Raw genomic sequence first — 23,091 nt, forward strand, 5'->3', positions numbered from 1 at the left:
CATACACCTAACCTTGTGCTCCACTCTGTGTTCTGGCCCTTTTGCTGACTAACGGCCGTACGGCCTGAGTGCAGGCTCTGGTCACAGAACAGTTCTCAGCTCTGGGTGAGGTTGGTTAATTGAGTGTGCTTCCTATATGCCTGTTCTGTGTTTCCCTGGGTCCAGGGTACTCAGTGTAGCTCTACAAAAGCTGGGCACCACCTCTAGCCCTGCTCTTCCCTGGGAAGACTCTTCCATTTCAGTAGACCCCAAGGCGGTAAACACTGAGTTTCTTGAACCTTGGGTCAACTGAGTTCCACAGTTGACATGCCCTGAACAACTCCAGACCGCGACAACTCCCCTCCTGCGTTTCCAGCCAAAAGTCTGTTCTACACGAGCAGGTCCAACAAAGCACACCATGCTGTCTTTCTGGTGGCTCCTCTTCCTCATCCTTTCTCAGCTTCTGCAGTGCAAATCTTTTAAGCTCCCTCTCTCTGGAGGCGCTAGAGACTTGGCTTCCTCCTACCACTCATTTAACTGCTTTCCAGAATCTTTACCTCTTGCTTATTGTCTCGTTTTCCATTCTTTGACTTCGTGGATTTATAACTTTTTTAATTCTACTCCTTGTCCTTTGAGAGGGGAGAAGAAAGTATGTATGTTTCATTAAAAAGAAGTCTCCATTCCTCCATCTTTCCCTAACTGTCTCAGAGAAACTGACTACCTGATGCTTCTCAGCACTGTTACATTAGAACTAGATACAGGGACAACTCATGCTTTAATGCCAGAGCTGATAATAAAAAGGCTCTGTAGGTCCCTGCCTTTGCAATCTCCACTGTTTCCCTTCTTCCCACACATGCATATGTTAATCACATGTGCACTAAACCCATTAGAGGTAAGGCATTCAATTGCTTATCTCTTAAGATTTAGAACTTACAGAACTCCATATCCAATGTTGTATATGGTACCAGACTGGTTCAGTGGCAGCATCTACAATTTTCAATTCTCCCAGGCTTCCCTGGTGGCACAGTGGTTTAAGAATCCGCCTGCCAATGCAGGGGACACAGGTTCAAGCCCTGGTCCGGGAAGATCCCACGTACAGCAGAGCAACTAAGCCCGTGCGCCAGTACTACTGAGCCTGCGCCCTAGAGCCCATGAGCCACAACTACTGAGCCCATGCACCCTAGAGCCCATGAGCCACAACTGCTGAAGCCCGTGCACCATAGAGCCCATGAGCTGCAACTACTGAAGCCCGCACACCGCAACGAAGAGCAGCCCCCGCTCTCCGCAACTAGAGAAAGCCCACGTGCAGCAACAAAGACCAACGCTGCCCAAAAATAATAATTAATTTTTTTAAAAAGCTTTCAATTTTCCCTCTGGGGGAAACTGCTGATCCACAGACAAAATTGAAGGGGACCACATAGCCCTGCCTTATTTTCTGGGAGGGCACTGAGTATGACTTATGACAGGCTTGACCTAGAAATCTGCTGGGCTGTAATGTGCCCTCTGGGATTTACACTGGGAGTAAAAAGGAGTTCTCTATTTTCAGAAGTTGTAGAAATGGCACCTAATGGATACATGATAGGCTACTTGCAAACTAAAGAGGAAGCAAAAGCTATGGTTAGATAAGAATGAGCCATTTAATAGAAAAGAATGAAGCAGCCACGGTGTGGAGTGGCAGCCACACTGTAAAAAAAACCAGGTGGTCAATGAGACACATGGAAAAAGTTCTGTTCCTGTTGGTGTGCCTGTTCTAATCCATGTATGTCTTTACTATAAACCGTCCTCTCCTCTAGGAGATACACGTAAGTCAGCTGCTTACAACCAAAAGATAAAAAAGACGCAGACCTAGAGAATGGACTTGACACGGGGCGGGGGAAGGGTAAGCTGGGACCAAGTGAGAGTGGCATGGACACATATACACTACCAAATGTAAAATAGCTAGTGGGAAGCAGCCGCATAGCACAGGGAGATCAGCTCGGTGCTTTGTGACCACCTAGAGGGGTGGGATAGGGAGGGAGGGAGGGAGGAAGATGCAAGGAGGGAGGAGATATGTGGATATATGTATATGTACAGCTGATTCACTTTGTTATAAAGCAGAAACTAACACACCATTGTAAGGCAATTATACTCCAATAAAGATGTTTAAAAAAAAAAAAAAGGTTTTGGGCTTCCCTGGTGGCGCAGTGGTTGAGAGTCCGCCTGCCGATGCAGGGGACATGGTTTCGTGCCCCGGTCCGGGAAGATCCCACATGCCGCGGAGCGGCTGGGCCCGTGAGCCATGGCCACTGAGCCTGCGCATCCAGAGCCTGTGCTCCGCCATGGGAGAGGCCACAACAGTGAGGCCCACGTACCGCAAAAAAAAAAAAAAAAGCCAGTTAACAGCCTCCTCTCTGTGTGTTTAACCAAAATCCTGTTTTGTTTTATTTTAAAATTTGAATTTCTGCGACTCAAATGATAGTTTTAGTTTTTAAAAAGGTACGTTTCAAATGAAAAGGAAAACAGGCTGCTTGTACACCTGGGTTCAAACAAGGAGAAAAACTTAGAAAAATAAAATCCCACATCAGAACAAACATACTAAATGTCCACTGAAGGCCATTACAAGAGAACTGTGGCACTAGGCATGGGATTTACTTCTATGACTTTTTTTCTGCAAACAGTACAAGGGTGTGAGCCCCTAAGCCAAATGACTCATCTGTCATTCTCTCAGGCCCATTCTAACATTCTTCTCTGAACATGCTTCACTTTGGCCTAGCTAACTGACTTGCCCAGTGGGTATTTCATTGGGGGGAAGGGGGTACTGCTTGATGAGAGATTCTAGCCTCTGGATCCCTCCCAATCCTATCATCCAACTTTCTGGTGAAGGAAAAAGCTCCAAAATAGAAAGTTCACAACTAGAAATAAAAGACAAGGTGGAAACAGCAGAACAAAAGCAATGACCTGCAGCAGTTCACTGAGGTGCTTCCCAGAAGCAAAAGCTTCACACTGTGATAGTACAGGATTCATGAAGCCCCAGTGCAGGACAGCAAAGGAACAAAGGATGAAAACAAATGCAGCTGGCGAGTTTCATTACTAAGGCAATCCACAAAACTCCAGTCAGCAGTGGAAGACTTGTAGACATAAAGAGGCAGGTAGAAAAGAGGGCCTAATCCAGGGATTTACACTGAGCTGGATTTGCAGTGGTAACTAAGTTTTTAAGAGGGGAAGCAAAGGGAATTAACACAAGGGTGAGCCAAGGAGAGAGAATGGATGGGGGAGAATCCCCAGTTAGGTGTTCAGTCTTCGCTCGCGTATAAAGGACTCCTATGCCTACCTCCCCCACCAATTTGAACACTGTCCTGAAATATTTAAGAGAACAGTCATGTTTATAAAAGGAACACATGAGCCTGCCTGGTGGCATCCCTGCTCTAACATACAGGAAAATGCAACAGGCCTTGGATTTCCAGGAGACACAAGTTGGGAAATGAAAAAGAGTTAACAGGAAAGACAAAGATACAGCATATGCTTCACTAACCTTTACACTCCTCCCTCCCCCCATTTTCACCTATTAAAAGGAGGAGGAGAGACAAATACCACACGAGGATGTGATAGGGAGAGAGCGTTAACCTCAAGGCCCAAAGGAGACTGCGGTGAGGTCTGTCTATCCCTCCCTGTCTTGAACCTGACCAGTGAGTCAAATCAAGAGCTCAGAGCAAATCAGTTACAACCACTGACTGCAGAGCCCAGTTTCAGAAAGCAGAAACTAGTTTGAAGAGAATTAGCCTTGTCGCCACACTCCACCAATATCCTCCAAGGAACGCTCTCACTGAAACCAGGCCTCACCACTGGCCTTCGTGAAAAGGAAGGTTTCAGGGGTAGTTTTTGCCTCCAAAATGAGCAAATGCCACTCTTCCAGGTAGGGCTTCTGGTCAGGAAAACCCCATGTAAATCTTACGGCTCAATGCAGGATAAAGTGTACAATCTCTCTTAGCAAAGTAAAACCTACTGAAAATGGGTTGAAAATAAGCTACTATGCCTGATATTTTTAAAGAAAGAAAAGCTGCTTAGCTGGGATATTACTAGAGATTCATAAAGGCAATGTTTTTATTCTTTCGGGCAAAAAGGACAGGAGTCAATTTGCTCAAAATAACTAGATATTCAAGCCCAGAGAGGAGCGTTGTAGGAAGAAGCTCCACCGTGCAGGCAGCAAATGCTTCACTGGCAAGTGCGGAGAGGCCTCCCCCAAAACACAGAGCTAACAGTTGTGGGTCACTTTATGAAGAGCCTCACGATATGGGTCACACAGATGACGTTGTCAGAATAAACAGTGAGGACTTCCCAGTGCACAGGACCACGCTGGAAAAAAGAAGCTGTACACATTTTTCTTTTTGTGTAAAAAATTACACTTTTTTAAAAAGGAAACTCAATGTCTATGACACTACATAAACATTCTTCCATTATTTTATTATCACTGAAGAGTAGGATATCACCTTTCTTTTGTTGTCTAAAACTTCTGAAGGAAAAAAAAAATTTAGCTTCCATTAAAGGATCTAGTTGTACAACCTCATTTTTAAAATTTGATTGTTGAACAAGGTATTTTTTGAAGCTGGTTTATTTTTATTTTGCCTTTCCAAGACTGACCTTGTAACACTTAACTATAAAATGCTATTGCCTCATAAAGTCTCTTAATACGGGCATACCTTGGAGATATTGTGGGTTTGGCTTCAGACCACTGCAGTAGAGTGAATATCGCAATAAAGAGAGTCACATGAATTTTCTGGTTTCCCAGTGCATATACAAGTTATGTTTACGCTATACTGTACAGTCCATTAAGTGTGCAATAGCATTTTGTCTTAAAAAGAGTACATACCTTAAAAATACTTTGCTAAAAAATGCTAACAATCATCTGAGCCTTCAGCGAGTTGTAATATTTTTGCAACAGTAATATCAAAGATCACTGATCACAGATGTAACAGTAATAATGAAAAAGTCTGAAATATTTTGAGAATTACCAAAATGTGATACAGAGACATGAAGTGAGCAAATGCTATTGGAAAAATGGCACCCATAGACTTGCTTGGTGCAGGGTTGCCACAAATCTTCAGTTTACAAAGAACGTACTATCTGTGAAGTGTGATAAAGTGAAGCACAATAAAATAAGGTATGACTGTACTTAGTCTTAAAATAAGACGGTTTCTGGCTTCCCTGGTGGTGCAGTGGTTAAGAATCCGCCTGCCAATGCAAGGGACACGGGTTCAAGCCCTGGTCCGGGAAGATCCCACATGCCGCGGAGCAACTAAGCCCTTGCACCACAACTACTGAGCCTGCACTCTAGAGCCCGCGAGCCACAACTACTGAAGCCTGCGCGCCACAACTACTGAAGCCCGCATGCCTAGAGCCCGTGCTCCACAACAAGAGAAGCCACCGCGATGAGAAGCCCGTGCACTGCAAAGAAGAGTAGCCCCCACTCGCCGCAACTACAGAAAGCCCACGCACAGCAATGAAGACCCAATGCAGCCAAAAATAAGTAAATAAAATAAATAAATAAAAATTTAAAAATCATATTAAAAAAAATAAGAGGGTTCCCCCCCATTTTCAACCACAGTCAAGGGATTATTTTCACATTTTTAAAGGGCTATTTGAAAAAGAAGAATATGCGACTGAGATTGCACCTGGCTTACAAAGCCTAAATATTATCTGACCTGTGACTGAAAAAATCTGCCAACCCCTGAATTAGACTAGCAACAGCATGCTCAACACAAAGAAATATACCTTGGTCTACTTATTTTGAAACATTGCTTCTAATACCAAGCCAGGCACATTGTATTGTTCCACCTTCATCTGATGAGAGACCTGGCCAGGAGAGCACTGCAAGGCAGGCCTCAGTTTATTCTTCTCTAGACTTTAATTTTACCATCTTTAGGATTCACAGAGTTCCTGAATTTAAATCTCAAATCCTACCTTAAAATTAGGCAGGATTCATGTAGTTTATGGGCCATTTGCCCAATGCTCACATTAATTCACAGTTTGAGAAACATCTTCATGAAATATCAACAGTGCTAGGTAGTGTACGGTCAATGCCAGATGAGGGACTGTACAAATGCTGAGGAAAGTAGGTGGTGTCAGAGGGTCTGAGTAAGACAGAGATGGGGGCAAGCACTATCTAAACACAGAGATGGGGGCAAGGCCCAGATACAAGGCATTCTGTGGCAGGGAGGGAAGCCAAGCTGAAGCACTGACACTGAGAGGTACTTGGGTTCCTGTTGTAGTGTTTTATATAGAAATTTCATAACAGGCAGTGATATAAACACTCTGGGGTTACAGTCTCAATATGACAGTGCTGGGAAAAGTACTTTAGTGTATTCCTTACTGTACTGAAAAAAGGACAGTCTCATCCCATTCCTCTTTTCCTGAACAATCAAGTAAATTTGGAATCTTTGGCATCTGGCCAAACTCCAGGGGAGTCACTAAACACATCAACTGGCTACATGCAACCCTACCCTGCTGCCAACCTAGGTGGTTTTCACAGGTCTAATAGTCCAGGCACTGTAAAGTGTGCAGGGCTCGGCTCCCTGCCTGAGGAGAACAATGGTCGGGTATTTTCTTTAAGAGACATTTTTAACCAGAAGTTAATTTCTGGGTGTCAGGAATTGACAGGGAAGTTCTGGCTATCAAAGACTGTCCTCAGAGAGGATTTAAATGACTACATCTCCACCTGAATCTGGGACTGACGCATGATGCCAAGATGCCTAGGGGAGCAAGGCGAGTCATTGCCTAAGGAATTTGGGGCGGGGGGCGTAGTGGTTAAGTGTGGTATATAAATGTGAACGCTGGAAGGCAAGGAGACATCTGTGTGTTCAGCGGCTGAAATAAAAGCTGGAGCCTACATCCACATCAACTAAATATTTCCACTGCTCCGAGTCAGTGAAACGCAGTGCATGGCTGCTCTGGTCTGCTTGCTTCTCCAGAAATTTCTTGGTCTATGACAAACCTATTTGAGCTTTTTCTTTTGCATTATACCTTTACATCTAAATAGCTGATACTGACCCAACCACCGAACTATAGAGTTGAGGTAATCTGCCCTCTGCTTACAGCCCTAATTTGCCTCCTCGTTTGCTCCTGGGTGTCCACAGAGTGGGCTGGCCATCGAGGCCCTCTATAATTTCACCCTCTATACGTTAATTTCATATTTCACAGAAGAGCTCAGTAAAAGTTTCTATTTGAGTGAATATACAGATATTTTAAGAAGGGTCAAAGGAGAAAAGAAGAAGAGCAAAAATAAATATAAGGCATGGAGTATGATACAGCTGAGAATATTCTTTGAAATTAAAAACAGTGGGTGGAGGGCTTCCCTGGTGGCACAGTGGTTAAGAATCTGCTTGCCAATGCAGGGGACACCGGTTCGATCCCTGGTCCAGGAAGACCCCACATACCGCGGAGCAACTAAGCCCATGCACCACAACTACTGAGCCTGTGCTCTAGAGCCTGCAAGCCACAACTACTGAGCCCGCATGCCACAACTACTGAGCCTGCATGCCGCAACTACTGAGCCTGCATGCCGCAACTACTGAAGCCCGTGTGCCTAGAGCCCATGCTCCACAACGAGAAGCCACCACAATGAGAAGCCCGCACACCACAACGAAGAGTAGCCCCTGCTCGCTGCAAACAGAGAAAAGCCCATGCGCAGCAACAAAGACCCAAATCAGCCCCAAAAATAATAATAAAATAAATTTATAATAAAATAAATAAATTTATAAAAACAAAAGAGTGGAAGTTATATGTCACCATTTTATTTTCAGAGATCTGCATCACCTGACCTCCTTCGAAATAACTGGACTAGGGTCCAGCTCAAGTAGTCAACAAAGCAAGGGAGCCTGATTAACAAGAGATTCCCAGAGAGCTTGTAGACCTTAGCGGCCTCCTTCCAAGGCCCCTATTTCCCCATCTGTGACGTTGAAAGGGTGGCAATCATCCCTCCTCTCCTACTTCATGGGAGCTTTCAGAAGGAGTCAAAACTTAAGAGTAGTGTAAATGCACATCATCATCAATATCAACCAAACCTCAGATTCTTAGTTCTCTCTCATAAAGAGGGACTTAAAGGTACTGACACACAGGTGAGGGAATAACAAACCACAAAAGTAGCCCTGGTGATGTCTGGCTCTGGGGCCTACAAACATTCAAAAGCCGTTCAGTATAGACACAAACTTTGCTTTGGGACAAGTTCTCAGGATATATTAATAGCTCTAGCCATTGCCAGCCTTCCCCTTCTCCCCCACTCCCCATGTCCTGTTTAAAGAGAAAAGAATATGGTGGCTCCCTTTAGAAAACTTGTTAATTTTTCCTAAAAAGATAAATGAACAGAGATTGCTAGAACAGTATTTGCTGTTACTACCGTCAAATAAGTCACATTTCCCATGGCACATTTTCAGAAACATTTGGGTGAATATTTTAAAAAGGAAACTCTAAATTCTGCTGAATCGGTACCCTGTTGCTTCCTCACAAAATTAACATAAGATGAAAGCCTTGCAATTTGCAGAAATGTTGAAGAAGCCAAAAATTAGCTCTATTGAAAAGGTTTTGAAGTTTGGGTTTGAATTTTATATAACACATCTGCAATTTTTACGTTTTATAAATTTTACATTCTTTCATTTTTTGGAATTTTTTTTTCAAATAAAAGGAAGATTTGGTAAAACTGATGTTAAATTCTCTAAATGAAACCAAATAACTCCCAGCAGGCTACTCTTAACAATACACATCGTGAATCTTTAATCCATGTCGTGAATTTAATATCATATAGCACTTAATGTGATCAGAGGGGGAAGGGGAATGGGAAAGAGCAAATTTACACAGCACAACTATATAAAAAATCCACTTACAAAGAAAATCAAGACAAAAATTAAAGCTGATCTGTTAAGATAGAGATCTTCTCCTCTCCCTTCTTTTCCCACCAAATTTTGATAATCTTATACATACAGAGAGACACACAGACACTGAAGACATTATAAAAAATAAAAGTCAATTAAATTGACGTTTAAAGACCCCTTGTGTGTGCCCTAAAGCCTGGTCTTCCACTAATTACTCTCACTACACATTCATCTCTAGTTTGATATGCAAAATATGGGTGCCAGTCTTCTCTAACTCTTCACTGTTGACTTTGTATAATGCAAGTGCAATTAGAATCGCCATCGGGAGACTGTACAGATGACAAGCTCCTGAAGCAGCAACTGGCTCTCCCTGAAGTTAGAACCTTTCTAGTCTCATGGAAAGCAGTCTGGGAAATGTTTCACAAAGTGGAAGGAAAATAAAACCTGCTCAAATAGGAGCAACAACAGCTGCCTTCAAGTGCAATAAACCAAACTCCTCACCCCAGCAGCCCTCAGGGAAGGCCAGGCTGCTCAGCACCATGCCGTGCAGACGACACCAGGGCTCTCGTCAGGGTGAGGTCGTGAGGGGCAGCAGTCACCTTGGCCTGTATTTCAGAGCAGTGACCTGCTGGGATTACACAGAAGCTGTTTGTATGTTCCAGAAAACCTCTTCAGAAAATATGTCCCAAAGTAAGGGGACACGTCACCTAATTCTTAGCACCAGGCTTGCAGACTTAATGGTTATGTTTAGGCCTCTACCATTGTCAGAAAAGTGACAAGTGTTCTCCACCACTTGTCTGCTTCAGGAGTAAAGACTCCCTATTATCCTGAAGGTTCCCAATATGCAGCTTGCTATACAACGCGCCTGTCTGCTTCCTCTAAATGAAGGACAAAAGCTGTTTCAAACAATTGTAACTGGCTTTGGCAGGAGCACAGGCATCCATTTCTCCTCTGAACTTAGTGCAGCCAGCAATGGCTTACAGCTGACTGAGAAGTGAAGCCGATGAGAATGTCAGAGGGGTCTCACAGGAGAGGACACCAAAGCTGAACACATAAAGTGCAGGCAGCACGTATGCCACCATCAACAGACACAAAGTACTTACTGCCACGAACATCATGCAGTACATGGAGAACGAAGAGTGGCCCGAGTAAAAGGACAATCTAGAAGAGAAGGAAAAGAAACATTAATTTTCTCTCCTAGAAACCAAGAATTTTTTTTTTTTTTTTTTTGGCGGTACGCGAGCCTCTCACTGTTGTGGCCTCTCCCGTTGCAGAGCACAGCCTCCGGACACACAGGCCCAGCGGCCATGGCTCACGGGCCCAGCCGCTCCACAGCATGTGGGATCTTCCCGGACTGGGGCACGAACCTGTGTCCCCTGCATCGGCAGGCAGACTCTCAACCACTGCGCCACCAGGGAAGCCCAAAGAATATTTTTTATTTCATAAATCTCCTTACCTCCCCAGTGTACACAGCTCCCTCCCCTTACCTTCAGAAATCAGAAGGGTGGGGCAGGCGGCAGTTAAAGAGTCCTAGGAGGGTCTGAGGTCCAATTTCTACTCAGCATCATTTTATTGATACTTTTAGGATGGGTAATGAGTCACTGAGAACAAACTTGCCAAGCATTTCTGAAGTAACACATGACAAGCCATAACTGGCATAAATGGCCTGACTTTATTACATAAAAACTTCTGTAACCATGATTTAAGTTTTATTTTCCACTTGAAGGGTTTGTCCCTGAACAGCAGTAATGAATACCTCCTTTGGAACACTCACAAGTTGACTACTTTTTAAGAAATAAATTCAAAAATTTTAAAGTGTTATTTTAGCATCTTGCCTTAGATTTCCCACCAGATTAAGTGCTTTTGTTTGACATTTATTTTCACACTGTGCACGGATAGTCCTGTACCTGATGAGCCAGCTCTTTCAATATTATAGTCTATAAACATCTAGGTATCATCTTTCTACCTAAAAATGACAGCATGCTTACGAAACCTAATTCTATTGCACTTAAGAACAAAACCAAGAGGAACCAGGTTCTTAGTATCTTACTTATTACACCCTACTTCGTTCAAAAGGAATTTGGTTCCCCTGATTCAGAGAGGAGAAAAGACTCCTAAAACACGTATCAGAAAGTCATGTGTGTACGTTTGGCAACTGAGAGTTAAGTAGGAGAGTGGAGACTTCCTACACAGATACTGATGCTGACTCCACCAAGAATTATGATAGTCTTTTTTATAATCAGATACATTCCTAAGAAAGAGAATATTCCAACTTCCTGTGCCAAACAGGATTTACGTAATGAAACTTGATAATTATCCTGGGTTTAATCTATGTAAAACAAGAAAAATAAATCACTTTTAGCCTTCCCAACTACTTGGCTATTGAAAGGTCAATACAAATCTTTGTTTTAAATCAGATAATTTGAGCAGAGTTCTGTACATTTTATGACTAGCTTCAATAAGTTATATCGAAGAGCCTAAAGTTAATAAAAGCCAATTTCAAGGATTGTCAAGTCCCATCAAGCCAACATGACCATGATCACAGAAATGTTCTCAAAGCCAAGCAAGTTAAAAGTTTCACTGAAACTCCATGTTCAGAGTATTCACTGTAGATTGTGCCACAAAAATCATAAAAACCAGACTCATGTAATGGCTTCGAACACCTCTGATTCATTCACAAGGTGATTTCATTAGTTGAAAACAAAATGGTTTTAGTTGTTTATTCTGAATATGTAAACAGATATTTTATCCAGTTTAAGATAAGCCAAAGAAGTCTGGCTCTGACTTCGAAAGACAGAGATTAAAGACATAAAGGGAGAGCTTAGAGACTCAGTCTCTAAGTCTTCACCCACAGTAAGTTATCAAACACATCATGGTAACATTGGCTTTTATTTCCATTCAAAAGAAAACAAGAAAACACTGAAAACATGAATTCAAATTATTTTCATATTCCATACAAATCTCTATTGAAGTCTCTAGGAGATACAGCTTTTATGGGCATTTTATTATGTCCATAATTCACAAATGAACAAACAATTGTATGGATACTTTAATAACATCCAAAGAGTAGTCAAAATGCAGATTGTTTTCATCACAGTGACCTCAACTGAAAAGTTTAAGATTTTGGCTCTGGTCTAAGAACCCTGCTCTGTTCTTAAGATTTTAACCAATCCTAGACTACCATCTCACTTCACTATAGCCACTCTGATGAAAGTAGATACATACAGTAACAATTTAAGCTAGCTTTCCATCAAAGCTTATGAAAGACTATTCAAAAAGAAAATTTACACAGATAAAAATATATTCAGAAATGCAGCTGTTTGCACTAACTCTGGGGCATAGTCTAGTAAACAATGAGCAAGTAGACTGATCTTGACTATGTAACTTGCTGTGAATGGGATTCTATTCCAAATAGCAAACTTAAGATGACTTTTTTCCTTAACATTTGTCAGCCAGGGCATCCCTTTCTCCTGGGAGAACTCATTAAACCTGGTCTGAACCCCAAAATCATAGCCTTAAGAGTGTTCACAGCCATCCACCCGCCCCCAGGGTCTGAGTTCCTACTCCTCAATTCACCATAACATCGACATCACCATTCAGCCTTACAAACTGCAAAGACAACCAAATCCAGCTTTCATCAGTCATCAGAAGCAATCAACTCACACAAAGTGTTTCTTAATTTTTTAATGGAATTTACTAAGTATTCTGGGGCTCATGGGGAGGTTAAATCACAAATAACCTCCTAGTCACCTCACTGCTCTTCCCCTACCACCTGACTTTTCTTCCTTTCCTCTTCCCAACTCACAAAACAGTAAAATACACAGAACGGTTACACCTTTAGTTATTCTTTTAGTTGAAAATGTCTTTATTTTGCATTAATTCTTGAATGATGATACCTTGAATTCTAGGTTGATGATTTTTTTCTCATCACTTTGAGCATATCATCATACTATCTTCTGTTAAAATGTGAGCCATATGTCTGCCATGCCTTTCTGAGTTATATGTCTTTTCTCAATTACTTCCTCTACCCCCAAAGTCTTCAATATTCTGCAGTTTTGTTATCATGTCTCTAAGTATGAATTTCCTTTTATTTATCTGATTTAGTATTCATTGGCTTCCTATGTCTGAGGATTTGGATACTTCACCAGTTTTGGATAGATAGGACTCGTAATTTTATCTTTGAATTATGTATCCTCCATCCTATTATCATTTTTCTGAGATTCTGATTCAACATGTTAGACATTTCATTCTATCCCTCCACATCTCTTAACCTTTATTTTCTATTTTTAATCTTGGTCTCCTCAGGTCTATCTTCCCTCCCTTTCACTGTGTCTAATCTGTTTAATCAATCTGTTTTTTTAATTTAAATTACTATGTGTGTATCATTTATAGAAGATATCTTTGGATCTTTTGCAAATCTGTCTAGTGAATTTTGATTCTCTTGATCCTACATCATATTCTCAGTCTCTTCTTAATTTACTTCTATACAGCAAACATGTTGATTTTATATTCTATAGGGTAATTCTAATATCTGCAATCTTTGAGAGTTTATGTAGTTTATCTGACTCTCACTTAGAATAGATTATATGTTCATTTATATTAGAGTATGAGCTCATATTCTTGGGACTCTGCCTGCAGGGAAGCTTAAGAGTCCTTGCTTTAAAGAGAATTCTTCCAGAAATATGTGTTCTCTTCTGCTGGATTCACTATCAATCCACTTCAAACTTCTCCTTTTTTTTTTCTTTAAGCCACACAAATAGTATGAATTCTGGCCTCAGAAGAGTACAAGTATGATATTATGATTAAGAATTCTTTCTGATGGTTCCTCCTGGGAGGATGTTGCCCTTTGAGAGTCCTTATATTATCCACAGGCCTTCCATTTGTCTTTTTACACTGCTCTGGCCTCAGCCTTTATCTCCTGTGCCCCACATTCAGAGACTATCAAAACTCAGGCTCTAGGCTACCAGGAATTGGCAGGTACTTTCAGGGCACACATCAAATCTACAGCATTAACTGACCCCAGCCTCATAAAAATTCCTTTACTCTCCCACCAGCTCAGCTACTTATTTAAAAGATTTATATGTATTTTAAGATTTACGTATATTTTAATATATAATACAAAACATGTGCATATGTATATGTGTGCTATATCATCTAGCATGTTTAGTTGAACTGTATCAGTAAGCATTTCTAATCCTCCATATTGCCAGAAATAGAAGCAATCTTTTTTTTTTTTAACATCTTATTTGGAGTATAACTGCTTTACAATGGTGTGTTAGTTTCTGCTGTATAACAAAGTGAATCAGCTGTACATATACATATATCCCCATATCCCCTCCCTCTTGCGTCTCCCTCCCACCCTCCCTATCCCACCCCTCTAGGTGGTCACAAAGCACCGAGCTGATCTCCCTGTGCTATGCGGCTGCTTCCCACTAGCTAGCTATTTTACATTTGGTAGTGTATATACCTCAATGCCACTCTCTCACTTGGTCCCAGCTTACCCTTCCCCCTCCCCGTGTCCTCAAGTCCATTCTCTACGTCTGCATCTTTAGAAGCAATCTTTTTTTAAACAAGACTTAGAACTAATAAAATGTTATCTAAAATAAACTGCTCTACTAGGAGACACAATAGTTTGGCAAAAACAGTTTGTTTTTAATTATAAAGTGGCCAGCACTCACAAATGTTTCCAATTATTACTATTCCACCATTCACTGGGTATGCCAAAGTTACAAATTAGGAGAACTTCCTTTTTCTCCTAAAATTCATCCTAAAATTGCTTCCTAAAGCATTCTAAAGCAGAAAGGTTGTCAAAAGACTGTTAATGGTTACAAGCTATTGAGTACCTTCTATGTTCAGTTACTTAATACACAGAATTTCCACTCTTTACAAAAACCCCCGTAACAGGAACTGTCAATCCTATTTTACACATAGGGAAAACGGAACCTCCCAGAGGTTCAGCAACTAGCTCAAAAAAGTCACATCACTTTGAGGTTTAAATCTGAATCTTCCCAACTCTTCCCCACCATACCACGATTCCATCCCTGTGAATGGCAGGCAAGCCCAGCATCAACATTAATCCTGCCATCTCCAGGAAGGAAGCACCCATCAGAAAGAACAGGAGGAGTCACTGCTTATACATGGCAACATGTGTGAAGTAAATATATGAAAAAGAACTTAGATGATCTGTGACAAAATAAATGTCATCTATGTGCAAATAATCATCTTAAGAGAATACTAATTTGTTCTATGTATGCTATAAAGACCAAATAAAAGGAAGTCAAATTGCAAAATGAGGCATTTTCTCCCAATGTTATTTCCTGATTATAAAGTTTACATAACAGCAAATTAACTTGAAGGACATGTTAAATTTCCCTTCTGTGATAACCTTTAAACATGGACTGATCCTGTAAAAAAGTTAAAATATGTCCCACACAACTGTACATAGAAGGAAAGACCCTTAATGAACAATGTCCCCATATTCATCCTACTTTATTTCAAAAGGATTTGTAAAACCATAACTGTTACTAAATGCTTAAGCAATGAGATATCAAGTTATTATCTTAAAAAAACTCACATCTAACATATGGGGACTCAAGTAGGCTATAAAATGGGACAAATTCGTACTTTCATACTCACTTGATACAAGCACACACTTCTAAGAGAGTGGTCTGGCAACATCTATCTAAATGTATCTATCTATATGTAATTCCACTTTAAGGCATCAAGGCATCCTAGAGAAACACAGTACCAGCACAAAGATGTCTGCTGCAACACTGATGGCAACTCAAGGACCCAAGAGATGATTCTATCACTGTTTTTCTGAATACTACAAATCAGCTAAAAGGAATTAGTAACTCTATATGAATTGACAAAAAATTATCTCCAGGATATATTTTAAAATGCCATTTATGTAAACCACATAAAACTATATTTCACATATAATGTAAAAATACATAGAAAACAACAGAAAGGATACACAAACTGTTAACAGTGGCTCTGGGGAAAACTATCAAATGGGGATTAAAAAAAAAAAACTTTCACATTTTACAGTAATGATATTAGAAACACAACCTGTTATTATAGGGATAATATATATATAGGAAAATATTTTAAATGGTAATCAAAGTGTCTTCAATATGCTTGCTATAAATTTCCTACAAACTTCTTCCCCACTACACACACACACACATAAACACACACACACACACACACACACACACACACACACACACACCCCACCCTAAACTCCTCTTCCTGAGCAATAGTTTCCCTGACAGCTTCTCTGGCAAGCGTGCTACTACTTGGAGTACAAAAGCAGCTCCCCGGGACTTCCCTGGTGGCGCAGTGGTTAAGAATCCACCTGCCAATGCAGGGGACATGGGTTCGAGCCCTGGCCCGGGAAGATCCCACATGCCTCGGAGCAACTAAGCCCGTGCACCACAACTACTGAGCCTGTGCTCTAGAGCCTGCGAGCCACAACTACTGAGCCCACATGCTGCAACTACTGAAGCCCGCGTGCCGAGAGCCCATGCTCCGCAACAAGAGAAGCCACAACAATGAGAAGTCCGCGCACCGCAACGAGGAATAGCCCCCGCTCACCGCAACTAGGGAAAGCCCACGCAAAGCAATGAAGACCCAACGCAGCCAAAAATCAATAAATAAAATTAAAAAAAATAATAAACTTTGTCCTTATTTAAAAAACAAAAGCAGCTCCCTACCTATAAGTTCATGCCCAGAACCCAGCAGTGACTCAGGCCCTAGAAGCCTGTTTTCACATCTTTCAATGAAATGTTTGGACATTTATGGGTACTTTTAAATATCACAAGTTGTTTCCAATTTAAAAAAATATGCACATAATTTAAAACCACTGAAATTCAGTATATTAACTCTGGTTATTACAAGTAACAGAGCCAATACACATGTTAGTTTAATACTGAGTGTTTGAAGAAGGAAGATTTTTTAAAGAGATCAGACTGTCTAGAAATACAAGAACTGCAGAGTATCTCTGCTCTAAAGGATACAGAGACAAAGGTAATAAATGGTGGAGGAACATAAGGTGATCCCAACCAATTTAATTCAAATAAAATACAACAAAAAATAATGTAAATTCATCTTATATCCCTGAACCACCCAGAGACTGAAAACTTATTTCATCAGCAGCAAAAACTCCGTCATACATTCCTTGAGTTTTTTTTTAACCATGATTTTATTGTATTTCTATATAAAGCTATGCCACATTATATGGGGTCAATTTTAACCAAGCCACTTGATACATAAAATATGCCTATCTGAAATAAGTCACAAGTTACTACTCAATTTTACTCATTAATATTAAAGCATCAAACACCACTGCATAGCCACTAACATCAGTTAATCATATACCAAACAATCAAATATCCGCAGATATTAGATCATGAACCCTAAAGGAGAGAAGCCAGCAGGACCACAGAAAATGAAAAAAAGGAGAAAAAAAGTAGGAGACAATTGGTACATGCATAGGGTACTTTTAACTCTTGATTTAATGAACCATTTGATGACTAAAAACAAATGATCATGTGTCTTGTGTCTAGGGAAGAATCTTGCAAAAAGCAGGAATCTGGAAAGTAGGAAGTTGCTGAGAACCTTCAGATAAAGGAAAGCAGAACTGTGTGTGTCTTGAAAATCAGGTGACGGGAAGAAATGGTCCCAAATCCTCATCAGGGAAACTGTGTGACCCTAACAACAGATGAGGAGAGAGTAGGTATGACAAAGGGTAAAACATGAATAGGTGCACTAACTAGGGGAAGAGAGGTCACAAGTTTTCTTTGGCATGGGGGAAAATTCATGACCTGGTGCAAAAAGGCTCCAAATCACCTAAGCCACCTTATCTAAGCCAGTTTTAAAAAGGAAACAAGATTAAACAAAGGACACAGTGTAAAGTATTCCAATGCGGCAACTAATAATACCTTGCCTACCAACCTTTTGAAAACACGTTGAACAAGGAGACTACTTGCTAAAAGGGAAAAGATTTCAGAGTAAGACAGAAGGAAGAGACAGTTCTAAATCACTTTCAAAGTTGTTTATTTTTTTTAAGAGGCAGGATTGCTAGCTAGAGGCAAGATAGAGAGATTTTTAGTTTAAGCCCTCCCGCAAAAAGACAACACCAAGGCCAAGAAAGCCTATTAGCACCCAGCTAGTACGCTCCACTTCCAACACTAACACAGAACATGAAATCACCACCAACCCTTGGGCACCACGGTCAAGAAGGACGAGGCTCAAGACATCAATAAAACTGTCTTTAGAACTGCACCAATGCAGAACTTTAGATCTGAGCTGAAGCAGACACTGCCAGTGGCAAGAGAAGAGACGAAGGCCCACATAGATGTAAAATTATTAGAGCCCAACAGGAAGCTGGCCAGACAGGTCACTCTTGGTTCCTTTCAGATTAGACCACATTATATCAGTAGAGTTCATGCTACAGGACTAGCAGAGTGCCACTTAGAGAAACCTTTCTACATGATGGAGAAAAGTCACATTTCCTTTAGTATCTCTACTCCTGCTGTTAAAAGAAAATTATATCGATTCCTACTAAAATTACCCATTTTAGTATATATTTAGATTAGAATTAAGTGGAGGAAAGCTAAATATTTTTTACAAGTATAAAAACAGAGTTACTCTCCTGTTTCAAACCCTTCATGAGCACAAACTGCTGAATAACAGACCCTTCATAAGCCCCACCAACCAATCTCTCATCTGCTACCAAACTACTTAAATTTCCCAACACACACCATGTTTCACACTCTCTGCGCTTATCCGTCCCTCTGCCTGGCCTGGGCTTCCCACTTTTCTTTAATAATTATTATATAAGAGCCACTGTTTTCTCCAAGAAACCTTTCTTGAACAGCTAGGTTGAAGTTACTGCCCTTTCTTTCTCCACAAAGGAGAGATCATCAGCACTCAATGAACACATCTGTCTTAGCACCAACCTTCTTACAGTAAAATCATCTATAACTGCACTCTCTTCCTCCAAGATATCAGATGGGTAAGGGTGGAACAAGGCTTTTTAAATAGGAACTTCTGTATTTTTTTTATTACATAAGATATGCTCATTATAAACATTCAGAAGGTACAGCTAAACAAAAGAAAAATTGCTGGTAAACTCCCATCCTCCCTGGCTGAGATCACACCTTAATTCATCTTGTATCCCTAACACCCAACACCATTATCACGCACAGGGTAGGTGCTCAATTTATTTTTTTAAGCTAAAGTAGAACCTAATCTCTTGAATAATCATTTTTATTTAATTATGCCAGAAAATATCAAAATCTTACACTTCTCATATTTTAAACATTATATACAAATCTACCTTTTCTGCCCATCCCCCCACCATCCACAAGAAGTACACCTCAGCAATCTTGTGTTTTGTTAGTTGTACTGAACAAAATGCATAAAATAAAACTGAGGAAAATATGTTATCTTTGCATGATAATTTCATCATGTAATTAAATGCTATGCTTAGCTTAGTCTATGCCAATAAATTGTAGCAAGCCACATACAATAAATTATCTGATTTTAACAGCATTGCCCTCTGCTGTGTTTCCCCTTACAGTGGTTAGGAATTCTGACTTTATCATCAAAGTTCAGGGGAATAGGAGTTTCAATGTCAAAATGTTACAAGCTTAAACATACAGTACTTAATGCATGTTTCCCAACACATCTGGCAAACATTTTAATAATGTGTGTAAAATGTCCAGAAACCTTTTTTACTTTACAATCAAAAGCAATCAGATTAGTGGAGCAGATGATATCCACAACGATGAAGTGACAGATATATTCTGTTGTAAATAAAAAACAATTTAAGTTTTTTAGAAGCATTCTCAAAGCAAATGTAAGTGGCCAAAACCCAAAGCAAAACAACAAGGGTTGACAAATAAGGAAAAAGGTTTTACGTATTGTCTGAATGCTACTTTCCATTGCCTATATGAAGAATTTTCTCAATTTTTAAAAGATTCATTTCTATCCTTCAATAAAACAAAATCTTGAAAACTGCCCAACTTCTTCATAAATTTCCAAACATTACCTGAGAAGCAAAACATTGCAGCTGCAATAGATTACATAAGAAAAAATAAAAGAAAAAGTTAGCCAAGTACATACATGTTAAGCGCATTTATTACATAAATGAATAGTAATGTTATTGGATAATGTTATCTAGTGTCTTCCCAAACTTCACTCTCCCAAAAGAGTAGCATTAAAAATCCCATAGCAACACAAGCTTTTTGTTTGCTTACTCAATAGAGAACAGCATCAAAAAGACAGTCAAGATCCAGGCACCTAGAAGTCATTACGTTACTGACCAGTAACCTGTTAGGAAATCAGCTGGTCCAGGTGAGGCTAGTGACATTTTGGTACAGCAAAGTCACAAGACAGAGCAGGGCTTGCTCCTCAAACTAATGTACGGAGATCTTGTTCAAAATGGAGAGTTTATGCGTAGGGCCAATGCTGGGATGCAAGACTCTGCATGTCTAACAAGCTCCCAGGTGATACCCAGCCTGCTGATCAGAGCAGAGAACCACACTTTCAATGGCAAAGGGAGAGAAATGAGAAGAAAAGTAAATTTGACCTCAAGTAGGAATACACTCAGGATTAAGTCAACAGTTTGGGTACTTTTTGAAGATAGTCACATCCAAGGGAATGATGATGCTTTTCCTGTTTTCCATCTTCTCTTTTTATCACAAAACCTACTTAAAACAGAAAAATACTGTGTTTTATTTAAAAATCATTCTAATGCAGATTCCAATTCTTTGAATATGTAGCTAATAAAACCCATACGTTAGGCTTGTTTTGCTGTTCACAAATTCAACATACTTCATACCTCTCAATAAAAATATTTATTTGCTATTAGACGAAAATAGCTAAGGGTATCGTTCACATTTATTTTGAATGAAAACCTACACTTTACCACTTGATCCATGGGGTTTACTATTATATTTTAATCTGGAAAAAGTACCCACTAATATATCTATGAAACTTTTCCTTTCATATTCCAAAGGTGGCAATGTGAAATTCAAGAGTTCTAAGGAGAAGGTACAAAGCATCAATATGAAATAATCAGCTGATGACATGTTAATATGATTTAGTAGCCTTTTAACATTTAATATAAAGCACTGGTTGATTTATTAAAACCCAAGGATATGTGTCATCTTAATATATCCACTGCAAGATCTACATTCTAATTCAAAAACTGAGAAGAAAATCCAAGGGGTAATTCAAAAAGCTGATGGATTTGTTCATAATTAATTCTCTAAACAAACATTTAAAAGGGGAGGAGGGGAACAGAATGAAATGTCAAACATCTAAAACTTAAGAGTATTGCTAGTCTGGTGTGTGCTGGGGAAAGGATGTTTGATTGTTTTTAAAATAAATTATGGTATACAAATATTTACCAATAAATAGTGGCAGGGAGTCACAGAAAGTGAAGAAAGCTCTTTCATATCTTTGCAAACTTGCACCTCAGCCAAAACAGAGTCACACGTAGACTCAACTCATTCCGCCTCTCAGGAAAAAGAATGAGGCACCAAGTTAAATCTAAGGGGGGAAAAATCCTTTGCTTTCATTTCCACATTAAAACAGATAAAATTATATGGAATGCATGAATGCAACACAGGCTAAATCAGAAGTCTGCATAAAAATTAGGTATCATGTTGTACAACTACATTTTCATTTTCTAATCAAAGAGGAAACGTTTCCTTAGCTTTAAATGCCCCAGACTGCCTTTATAATTTAACAAACAAAACCCCAAAAATCAAACAGGTTATACTGAAACTAAGTCTAATAAAACACTTCTTGTATACTCTTAAGTCTCCAGCCTTTAATCATGTTGCCCCCTGGACCTGAGATATATTCCATCCCAATTCTACACATTCAAACCTTACTCATCCTCCAAAATGCTTCCTCTACTAGAAGTAGTATTACCACCCTCTGATTTCATGTAGCATTTTATCTTCATTCCTTTAAGGCATGTATCACTTTCTATCACCACACAATCTCCAAACATGTCTTAGCTCCTACGTAGTGGGCACCACAAGAGCAACAGGCACACCTTGGTAGCTCTTACACTAACTAGGACTTACGAGTAATAGGTATTAGTTGAATTCCAGTAACTTCCTGGAATACACTGAAGCAGTGGTTCTCAGATCAGCAGCCAAAGCACCATCTGGGAACACTTTTTTAGAAATGCAAAGTCTTGAGCCCCACCCCAGACCCACTGAATCAGAAACTCTGAGGGTGAGGCCCACCAATCTGTTATTTTAACAAACTGTCCACATGATTCCAATGCGGCTAAATGCGAGAAACACAGGGGCAAAAAGAGTCAGGGTGGTATGGGGGTGAAGAAGCAGTCACAGCTACAACCTCAACTGTCAGGTACTGCTTGCTATTCAGAACAGAGGAGGTGGAAACAGGGGCTGGCCTTGAAGTCACCTCCTATTAAATACACTAATACTAATGCTCTTAGAGTGAAGGATCTTTTAAAATCATACTCTCTTTCCTTCTATACATTGATATTTCATACAGATATGACTAAAAAGAAGGTTGTTTAGTTTACTGATACATACATGCCTGAGAAATACAGATCAACCTGAATAAATGAATCTTTTTGAAGGCATAAAGGCTTATCCTGTGATGTTTAACAATTAGGCTACACAGAAGAAGCCATTCTCTCAAAGTATAAAGCAGGTTTTACCAGGTACTGAGTACCACAGCCAGTCAGTCTAGTTACAATGGTTTTTCACTATTACAGAAGGCACACCCTCAAACTTCAGCTTTATTTACCTGCATGTGGGCTGCATTACAAAAAGAAAAGGAGGGACTTCCCTGGGGGCACAGTGGTTAAGAATCAGCCTGCCACTGCAGGCGACATGGGTTCGAGCCCTGGTCCAGGAAGATCCCACATGCCTCGGAGCAACTAAGCCCGTGTGCCACAACTACTGAGCCTGCACTCTAGAGCCAGTGAGCCACAACTACTGAGCCCGTGCGTCTAGAGCCCGAGCTCCACAACAAGAGAAGACACTGCAGTGAGAAGCCCGCATAGCACAAAGAAGAGTAGCCCCTGCTCACTGCAACTAGAGAAAGCCCGCATGCAGCAACAAAGACCCAACACAGCCATAAATAAATAAATAAATATAGAGAGAAAAGGAAAATTATTTCTCCCACTCGACCAAACATATTGCAATTAAACATCTAAGCAATATAAGCTGCCATAATCCAAACAGAAACAACTTTGAATATCTGATTC

The 23,091-nt window shown here is 40.2% G+C and overlaps 1 protein-coding gene across 6 annotated transcripts in view; it reads right to left on the reverse strand.

Annotated features, from left to right (window-relative positions):
- Positions 1-23,091, reverse strand: part of PLPP1 (phospholipid phosphatase 1) — a 120,205-nt gene that overhangs the window by 4,528 nt on the left and 92,586 nt on the right. For 4 of the 6 annotated variants that reach the window (XR_012330675.1, XM_073802123.1, XM_019930040.3 and 1 more), the window contains one exon: positions 9,923-9,980. Coding sequence is in view for 3 of the 6 variants with exons in the window: in XM_073802123.1 (XP_073658224.1) it covers positions 9,923-9,980 (58 nt within the window). In the remaining 3 variants the exon portion in view is untranslated. Of the gene's footprint in view, positions 1-9,320; positions 9,448-9,922; positions 9,981-23,091 lie in introns of all 6 variants that reach the window. The other 2 variants (XR_012330674.1, XR_012330676.1) reach the window with 1 other exon arrangement.

This window comes from Tursiops truncatus, chromosome 3 (genome assembly GCF_011762595.2).
Source record: "Tursiops truncatus isolate mTurTru1 chromosome 3, mTurTru1.mat.Y, whole genome shotgun sequence".
NCBI lineage: Eukaryota > Metazoa > Chordata > Mammalia > Artiodactyla > Delphinidae > Tursiops > Tursiops truncatus.